The 10598-nt window shown below is 37.1% G+C and overlaps 1 protein-coding gene across 2 annotated transcripts in view; it reads left to right on the top strand.

Annotated features, from left to right (window-relative positions):
• The window catches only part of SHPRH (SNF2 histone linker PHD RING helicase), a 55340-nt gene that overhangs the window by 28851 nt on the left and 15891 nt on the right, over positions 1-10598 (top strand). For both annotated transcript variants that reach the window (XM_072409284.1, XM_072409285.1), the window contains 7 exons: positions 297-553; positions 2484-2605; positions 6183-6271; positions 6916-7008; positions 7549-7656; positions 8074-8216; positions 9108-9281. In XM_072409284.1, the coding sequence (XP_072265385.1) occupies positions 297-553; positions 2484-2605; positions 6183-6271; positions 6916-7008; positions 7549-7656; positions 8074-8216; positions 9108-9281 (986 nt within the window). The remainder of the gene's footprint in view (positions 1-296; positions 554-2483; positions 2606-6182; positions 6272-6915; positions 7009-7548; positions 7657-8073; positions 8217-9107; positions 9282-10598) is intronic.

Below are 10598 nucleotides of genomic sequence, written 5' to 3'. Positions count from 1 at the left end.
GGCATCCCCCTGAAAATAAGCCCTAGAGCATATTTTGGCCTTCAAAAAAAAATAAGACAGTGTCTTATCATCGGGGAACAGGGTAAGTGGATGTAAAAAAATTGCTCATACAGCTGTTGCATTTGTTTAAGCATAGGTTTTATTATTCAGAAGGGTAGAAATCATGCAAAGTGTGGTACATGAAAATACCATTAAACTCTCTGACAACAAGTCCTGTGTCAGTATGTTTTGTTTTAGCTGTTGTACTGCATTCAAATAAACATAATAGCAATTGATGTATTTAATTTCATCCTCAGATTCAAATCCCAGAGCAAACAGAAGATATTCACTGGCTGCATTTCTCCCCAGTGGAAAGACATTTCTACCACCGGCAGCATGAAGTATGTTGTCAGGATGCCCTTGCTAAACTACGTAAAATCTCAGATTGGTCACTCAAGCTGAGTAGTTTGGACAGACGAACCGTTTCCTCCATTTTGTATCCCCTGCTGAGGCTAAGGCAGGCCTGTTGCCACCCGCAGGCTGTCCGTGGAGAGTTTTTACCATTACAGAAGAGGTATTATTATTGTTGTTATAAATAAACATTTTTAAGTACCAACATATTACACTGTGCATTAAATAGGGGTTGCAAATGACAGACAACTTAAATCAACGACACAGGAGTTAACAAATGTTTCTGGGAGATACTCATAGTTCCTTTACATATGCATATACAGTTAGGTCCATAAATATTTGGACAGAGACAATGTTTTCTAATTTTGATTTCTGTACATTACCACAATTAATTTTAAATGAAACAACTCAGAAGCAGTTGAACTGCGGACTTTCAGCTTTATTTCAGTGGGTTGAACAAAAAGATTGCATACATATTTGAGGAACTAAAGCCTTTTTTAACACAATTATCTCATTTCAGGGGCTCAAAAGTAATTGGACAAATTAAAAAGCTGAAAATAAAATGTTCATTTCAAACACTTGGTCCAAAGAATGTTTTTCCAGAACGGTGCTGGCTTTTTTAGATGTTTCTGAGCAAAGTCCAATCTAGCCTTACTATTGTTGAGGCTTATGAGTGGCTTGCACCTTGCGGTGCACCCTCTGTATTTACTTTCATGCAGCATTTTTGTTTCACCTGCATGGAGAGCTTCTTTGTCCACATACAAACACCCCCCCCCCCCCCCAAATCAACTCCAGGCTATTTATCTGCTTAATTGATAATGACATAACAAAGGAATTGCCCACACAAGCCCATGAAATAGCATTTGAGTCAACTGTCCAATTACTTTTGAGCCCCTGAAATGAAGTGATTGTGTTAAATAAAAGGCTTTAGTTCCTCACATTTTTGTGGAATCTTTTTGTTCAACCCACCGATATAAAGCTGAGAGTCTGCAGTTCAACTGCATCTGAGTTGTTTCATTAAAATTTCATTTCATAAAATTTATTGTGGTAATGTACAGAAAAAAAAATATTTATGGACCTAACTGTATGTATGCTGTGTGTGTGTGTATTTTTAGAATAGCTCAGATGTAAGTGATCAGCCACTCCCTTCAATACTCCTCTCTTTTCACTCATCACCTCATAATTATTTTCTCCATATCATTTCTCAGTGGAATAAAACCAGCTTTTGCTCCTTTCTTTACACAAATCTGGGAATAATGAGTTATTGTTTTAGCTCTTTTTCTTTTCCAGGCGGCAATCTACTTCTGCTCTATTTTCTTCTGCCCAGCCGCAATCATTAAATCTTTTGTCCCCCAACCCAGCTCAGCCCTACTTGTTCACCTTCCATTATCCCTTTATCAGATCATACTTTCTCTTCTTTCTCTTCCATTTTATTATCTGATCCCACTTTATCTCTCTTTCCAAAGGTTCTCGCCCGTTAATCGGCTCAGGGCTGATATCGAGAATCTGGCATATGTACAGTCCATCATCTAAATGACTGTCTTGGCGTATCCACGGACGATGGTCGACTAACGATCGTAATGCAAGGGAAGGGGGAGAGCGAGCAGCAGGGTGCCGCCCCGTGTTTTCCCCTCACCTCTCTATAGAGCAGAACAGTGCTGTATGTACAGCACTCAGTCATACATCGTGCAGTGCTAGTTGTTGGAAAGGATCGTGAAAGATCCTTTCTAACGACTATTATTGCACGTGTGTATGCGGCTTAAATCATGCTCATCGGATATCTACCAATCCTCCTTCATTCACACCAGAACCAAATTAACTTCCACTTCTCTCTTACATACAACTTTGTGTGTATGTACACACATACACTGTGTATACAGTATAATAAGCCTTTATGATTACTAGAGGGTTTATATTAGATAACAACATCAACTGTTACTTGAGATATGAAAATTCTTTGTTATATTTTTTTGTTATAAAATATAGTTGGAAGAATCACAGTGCAAGTTAGACCTAAATATAAACATGTAACTATTTTTAAGGATTAGCATACATAAATACTAAGTAGCACTGTGATTTACTTTATGTTCCAGCACAATGACAATGGAAGAATTGCTGACATCTCTGCAGAAGAAATGTCGAACAGAGTGTGAAGAGGCCCATCGTCAACTTGTCTGCGCTTTTAATGGTCTGGCTGGAATCCACATAATTAAAGGTGATGTGATTGAATAGGAAATTGACAGTTACCTATTACCCTACTGATGGTAATTATTACCCACAGATATTAGTATATGTGTATATTTTGAAGTATTTTCTGCATGTAATATATTACATTTTGTCATAGTATCAGAGATGAATTTATGTTATTAGGCTAGACATTTTTTTTTTACTGAATGCAATAAAACTTTTAGATCTTGTTTGTATACCTGTTCTTTTGCCTTTGCTGTAGTAAGTGCTGTAAACGGTTTCAAGAGTGTATTCAGTGACTGTGTTACTAACTAAACAAATGCTCTGAATTGCTAGTTTCAAGGTCTACAGATGTCTTTGGGAATCATATTTAAACATTAATTGTAAAGAACTACCGTATTTTTCGGACTATAAGACGCACTTTTTCTTCCCCAAAACTGGGGGGGAAAAGTGGGTGCCGGAGCGTCTTATAGTCCGAAAAATACGGTATATATAGAGTTGAACAGAAAAAAAAATAATTACCACCTCCAACTTTTCTAAGTACTTAGCAACATTGTACAAATAAAAGGAAATTCATGGTGATAGTATTGTAACTAAAACATTAGTGGAATTATAAAGTACCACATACTACATACCATAGTTTATATTTACGTCCTTGCACTTAATCTAAAACATTTCTTTGTTTTTGTTTTTTTTTAATATTTTTTTAAATGAACCTGTGTAGAAGAGAGGCTTCTAAGAAGTAAAAACAGTAAAAAAAACATAAGCTATTAGCAGCCAAATCCTTCTGCCTTTTTAATCCCTACTCCTCCCACCAGGTGATGTATATTCTACTGTATCCCAAAACACTTACCTATAGGAAGACCTGGTAGAATTTGTATCTTCACTGTACCTCCTACAATAAGGACTTTGTATGTTGTATTAACATATCCTACATCTTTTAGAAGTTAGTAGGAGAGTGCTTTTGGATATGCGCATATTGGCTTCTTTTATTCTTGGCTTAGGAATCTCTCCTGTTGTGCCAGCTTCTTTACCAGTGGTTTGAACCACTCAGTGCTTGTCTTTACCTATCCTGATGGTGCACTCTGCTGTGGTGGGACTAAGGACAATTGCCTTTCGAATACTTATTTTCTAGGATAACACTCATACAGTTATAATTTTTTCTTTCTTTCCCCGTAGACCAGTCTTAATTAACGACTTTGTAGGGGGCCATTTTCTTTAGGTGGGACTTTTCTCTTTGAAACTTCAAGATATGTTTGTCCCTTAAATCCAACCGTTCATTTCTTTGGTTAATGGAAGCTTCTTTTAAAAAAATGGGTCTGGGTGCTCTGTGTGTTGTGGGTCTTTGGAAACAGGAAAGAGTCAGCTCAGCATGGCGATTCCACCGCTGCTTTCCACACAGCTTATTTTGTCCAGCAATGTCACTTGTAGCAGCAAGGAGAATAAAGAAAAAGCAGCAGCTCCTGCTTCCCTTTAGCCGTGCAGCCTGATGTATTTTATCGGCATTCCCAGCCCATACTTGGAGTCTGTGCACGGTAATGGTTATTTTAGAGGCTGATCAGTTCCGGACTCCATCCTGCGCTGCCGTTGGCTGCTATGACTTTATAGCCTCTCGGCTCCCAGTCACTAAGCTAGGCTGACTTGCTGCTGGTGTTTATATTCATGTGATTTACTTTTCCTGACCTTGCCTGTTCCTGACCCTTTGAGAGTTTGCTTTATGGGCTGACCTTTTGCTTTTGACCCCCACTCTGCATGTGTCTTGCCCTTGTGTACCTCGTTTGGTGGACGGATTACCTGTGTATGACCTCTTGCTCTGTATTCTGGACCTGTTCTCTCTCTTGGAATCTTGGTAATGCATTATTTGTGCACTCCTGGTGCTCTGCCAGCCCTTCCCCAGGCACCATACCCTGGGGGCAACTGTGTGATGGGAAACGCAACCAGTCTCCCGAGGCTGAACTGGGGGTTTGCTATAGGTGATGAGTGTGGTGTTAGAGACTGGCTTTTGGCGGTTTCTGTTGCTGGACCAGGGGCTTACACATTCATATTTCTCTACCCTGCTGGAACTCCCTGCTTAGCAGTCCTCCAGTGTGAGTGCAAGCTGCCAAAGTTGCTGCAGAGGTTACAGAGAGACATGTAGTTGTGAGAGAAGTACCCAACATCCCCTGGGCAGAATAATAAATTTCTCTGCTTTCAGAGTGAAAAGTGAGAGACAACAGGAAAAATGGTTAAAGGGGGATCAGGGGACCAAAAAATAAAACCAGATACCTGTCAAAATCTATATCTATTAGAGAGGGGAAAGTAGAGAATTGCGGTTATATAGCATAACAGGAATTTAAAGCCTCAAAATTGTCATCCATTGTTTTAAGCTCCTCAAGTCTCATAAGCTTATTGGGCCTGATTTATCAAAGCTCTCCAAGGCTGGAGAAGATACCCTTTTCAGTGAAACTGGGTAATCCAGCAAACCTGGAATGGATTTCTTCAAAGTAATTTGCTAGACCAAATTTGTTTCAGGTTTGCTAGATCACCCAGTTTCATTGATAAAATTGTATCCTCTCCAGTCTTTATTATTATTATTATTATACAGTATTTATATAGCACCATCATATTACGCAGCGCTGTACAAAGTTCATAGTCGTGTCACTAACTGTCCCTCAAAGCAGCTCACAATCTAATGTCCCTACTATAGTCATACGTGGTTATTGTAGTCAATTTAGGGGGAAGCCAATTAACCTGACTGCATGTTTTTGGGATGTGGGAGGAAACCGGAGTACCCGGAGAAAACCCACGCAGACACGGGGAGTACCTGCAAACTCCATGCAGATAGTGTCCTGGCTGGGATTCGAACCTAGGACCTAGCGCTGCAAAGGCCGGAGTGCTAACCACCCTGCTGCCCGTCTTGAAGATCTTTTTTACATTAGGCCCATTAACTCTATTAATCCACCGGGTAAGTGGGAGTAGGAGAAGATAATTTTTCAAGCAGTTAAGGAGATTCAGTTATTAAGCTATTGTCAGCTATTGTAATTTAAAACATTACAGAACAGTTTTTTTTATTTGGCTCATAATAAAAATATACATTTTCCAGAATTAGAAATGTTTGTTTTAATTCTCGAAAGTAACTTACCGGCACATCAGCACATCACTTACATCAGTTTACCGGCATTGATGATATAGAACAATACCAAGGATTGCCAGGCATTACACCAACAAAGTGTGTATAACCAAAACTGCTTCCACAATTTATGTCCAGTTACGTGATGCTAAGTAGAGTAAAACCTAAGTGCAGCCAAGCAGGGTGGTAGGCTGCAAGGGGTACAAAGTATGTATTTCTGTAATGTTTTAAACTCAAGCATCTTACCTATTTACCTAAACATTTGTATATGTTCAATATAGGGGGCTATGTTTTCTCAAAAAATACTCATTCCTCTACAATACATACTAGTTGTTATTAAGCCCTAAAATACACAGTGGCTCCGACAGCCTCCTTTATTTAAATCTTGTTGAGTGTGCACACAGCATCAATTTACATACTATATAACACTTTATATGGTTCTTCTTTACTTTTATATTCATTTATTTTTTTTTTTGCTTTTATTTTTCACATGTAGGTGAATACACAATGGCTGCAGAATTTTATAGAGAGGTATTGAGGTCATCAGAAGAACACAAAGAGAAACTGAAAACTGACTCTTTACAAGTAAGTATAGCTGAAAAAAACAAATCTAATGAGGTAAAACTTTGCCATGTATGTTCTGGTTTACTTTATGAAAAGTATGCTTCTCTATGTGCACAATAACTGTCCTCACTTAGGTACCTTTATTCTTTTATCTGAGACCTTAGTGGTATCGGCATATTTCTAGCCCATATTCTCATGGTAAAACTTTTTTGCCCATCACTAAAGGGTGGTCCCACATGGTTAAGGTAAAAGCAAAAATGTCTAGTTAAAAAAAAAAATGGGTAGTAGGAAAATTGATTGTCATAAAAACTGCTGGGACGCAATCATCTCCACAAGTCAACCAACAAATCACAATTAAAATCTGTCTCTAGGTAAATCCCAAAAGATTTGACCTACAGATTTTTGTCACAAGTAGTGATCAAATTAGGCCCTGTATTGACACCCTTATGATGGAAGTATTTGCTCAGTTTGATTTATAGTAATGTAATCTATGTAGTAATCTGTGTTGACATTTTTCATAGCAGTATATGTTCACAGTTTATTGCAAACAAAGAGATGTATCTTACTTTCCCTTTCAGCACATTGTTCAGGAAAGATCATTAAATGCAGGTGAACCTGAGTTTGCTTTTTACTTCAATATATTCCTGTTGATGGTTTACTTTTAGAGGCTGCATTCTACACACAACCTATTGGAACTTCTGACAGCAAAACACCCTGGAATCCCACCAACACTTAGAGATGGCAGACTGGAAGAAGAGGTTAAAATTTATTTTTTACTGTAATTATAATTAATATGAAACGGTTACCTGGTTGAATTTTGTACAAAAAACACTAACCCTGCAAATCTCTTTAAATATTTATGTGCTTTCTGATACTGACAACCTGTCGACTATACTTTCATATAGTTTTACTATTATCATAGCCATTTACTGTGTAATTAACTGAACATAATAATACAGCCAGTCATTTAAATGTAAGAGATAGCTGTTCCTCTGAAACTCCATGCCATGTTGATAGAATATTAATGTACTATATAATATATAATAATATACATTATATATATATATATATATATATATATATATATATATATATATATATCAGTATAATATATGGTATTGAAATATTATTCTTAACGATCTTCCATGTTTAGTCTACATTCTGAGACAAAGATTCCACTGCAAGTAAGACCACACTGTCTCCTAAAAACTGTTCATAAGATACCATAGGTCAGTGGATTTACCTGGTCCCTTGTATAGAATGCATAAGTAAAACTGGTATTTTCTTTTCTATTGTAGATAAAACAGCTTAAAGAACACTACATGACCAAATCCAATGCTGAAGTATCTGAAGCTCACCAAGCTTTACAACCAATCTTGCAAAATTTAAGAGAACTTCAACGAAAGGTAAATGTTTTATAACAGGCTTTTGGTATTACGTTTTTTTTTTTTTTGTTTTAAACATAGTGAACCAGCCAATGCTTTATCATTAGTCATAACTTCACATATCATTTTGGGAAAATAGTTAAGATTTTTGGTTACAAAAGTAAACCTGTGAAAAAAAAAACACTTTTTTAAAAAGGTAACTGGATTCAAGTAGTGCAGTCAGCAAGATGAGTTTTTCAGGTCTGGTTTGACAGTGCCCTTCCATATTAGGAAGGGCACACAAAGTTGTTGTTATCATTATTATTGACAGATGTATTCTTAGAAGAAGCAGAATCTTTTAATTTCTGTACTGCTTAAACTTTTTTAAAAAGAAATGTTTTAAACCTACCAGAAACCCTGTGGAAGGTCTTCAGATTTATTTGTTTTGGATACTTTCAGATAAATTTCTCCTCCCCTTGGTGGATTGATGTGATCCAGCGTGCGATTCATAATTCCAGTGATGAAGATCTTGTTCAGCGTGTACAAAATGAAATAACAACCAGATATAAGCATCAAGTTAATAAGCTCTCCATGGCTGATAAGTAAGGATAACACTTTAATTGCTTTAAACAGTGACAATTACTTATGGCCATAGTAGTAGTTATGACCAAAAAACTGGTGACCGAATTGTGTACTGGTATTTTAAATGCCAAGGAAGATCCACAACATACAGTATTGATGTCCTGTGTTTTCGTTACTGTTTTGAATAGGCGGTGATTAAAGAATTAGTGGAGTTTTTATGGTGGTGTCACCATTTTTACCTACTGTGCCATTTTAATATCATATATCACAAACGGATGGCCATGTTTTCCTTTGTCTTTTAGCAGTATGTTCAGCATCATTGTTTAAAATTTCTGCAAGAAAACCTGTTGCCTTCCTAACAAGATACAGATTATGTTGTTGTCAATAAATCTGTTTATAAAATTGGATGTTAGAATAAAAAAAACAAATATTCTGCTTCACTACTAAATTGGTATCTTAATATGTATGTAAAATTTATAGAAACATGTATATGAGAAACATTCTGCATTTATATCCATACAATTGTATAAACTATACAATCGAAACTATAAATCAAAGCAAGGATTTATTAAAGTCAGCTCCCTTTTTTTGTGTTGCCTATACTACTGCCTCCTACTTGTTGTGATAGCCAACGTCCTACAGTGCTAAACTTTTCAGTATATCTGGAAGGTAGGTCATGTTGACTTTAAGTGTGTGTGTCTCTATATATATATATATATATATATATATATATATATATATATATATATATATATATATATATATATATATATATATAATATAGAGACACACACACACACATATATATTTATACTCACACACAAAATATTACGCAAATTACAGATTTTTAAAAAATGAGAAAGTAAACCATTTAAATCATGCTTAAGCCTCGCCCTTTTTTGTATATATAGGTTCCGTGACTGCCGAGGACTTCAGTACATTGTCACGACGCAGATGGAAGAACTAAGGAAATGCCAGAAACTGGTGAGAGATGCTGTGAAGAACCTTGAGGGTCCCCCTACTCAAGAAATTATCCAGACTGCATCAGTATGTCACCTTCGAGTTGGTCGACTTCCACTCCACATGTATGTTTAATACTATTGTTAGCATTACTTTTTTAAGTTTTCTTTCATTGAATTATGGTATTAGAAACAACCTATCTTTAATGCATATTATCAAAGTGCAGTAACAGTGAGGACACACCATAGAGGAGTTTAGTCTTCATATCATTGAAATGGTGGGCATATCAATATTATGATGAGTCATTGAAATTATTTTCCCATTGCACAGCTTTGATTGAACCCAAACTGAACATGTTGCTGGCATGTTGGCAGTAGCTGGAAATGATGGACTATCTGGGCTCTCAGAATCTATGTAAGGATAAAAGTTTGAGAGCTACAAGTTCTGACTTCTTTAAAAAATTATCCTATTATTATTATCCCTGACGTGAAACAAAATCGGTTCACTAATCTGTGGGTTTTAGGTTAGCAAATTATCCTGTGGTTAAGCCAGAATCAGGATGACAGTCCTAGAACATTCACTTTTAAAAATAAAACTACATAGTATTGAAACACTATAAGCACTGATGAACACACATGTTAATAATCCTGGTACATTCAGCAACACCCACCGGTGACAGCAAGAAGGGGGAGAGAAGGGGGCCAGTATCCATACAGAGGCAACTATCATTCTGGCTGAAAGATAAGTTATTCTTTGTTTAGCCAGTGTTTACGAGTTTAGCTATCTGTACACAGATGTTGGGAAAGAAGGGAGAGAGTAGCAGGTAGGACAAACACAGAGAGGGATCTAAAGCTACGTACACACTTCCAATTATTATCGTTGTTAAACGAACGACGAACGATCCTGCACGATATCTGCGAACGATCGTATAGCACCGATCCTGCACATACAGATAACGACACGATCGTTCGTAGATATTGTACACACAATAGATACGATCGTTTGAGCGATACAGGGAGTGACATGCACGACAGGAAGTGAACGAACGTTCGTTCGTCACGCATGCTCAGACCATGGACGATCAACGAACGATCGTACACACGAACGATGGTCAACGATTGTCGTCCGATCCGCCGGTCCGGTCGTTCATTTCCAACGACTTTCCTCGTTCGTCGGCGTCGTTGGTTACTTTTTTTTACGAACGATTTTTGCCCAATCAATTCTTTCGTCGTTCATTTTGAACGATAAAAATTGGAAGTGTGTACGCAGCTTAACACTGAAAACAGATTGACAAAGTGGAAATACATATACACTAATACTGCTGCAAGTGTTAAAAAATGTGAGTGTCCTGTATAGAGTCTCTTTAATACATATACTAAATACTATTTTGACTGGAAACTTACTGTGGTGGGGACCAAGTATGGCCTTTTCAGTGGTGAATT

This window comes from Pyxicephalus adspersus, chromosome 4 (genome assembly GCF_032062135.1).
Source record: "Pyxicephalus adspersus chromosome 4, UCB_Pads_2.0, whole genome shotgun sequence".
In the NCBI taxonomy this organism is placed as follows: domain Eukaryota; kingdom Metazoa; phylum Chordata; class Amphibia; order Anura; family Pyxicephalidae; genus Pyxicephalus; species Pyxicephalus adspersus.
This window is presented reverse-complemented; position numbering and strand designations above follow the sequence as displayed.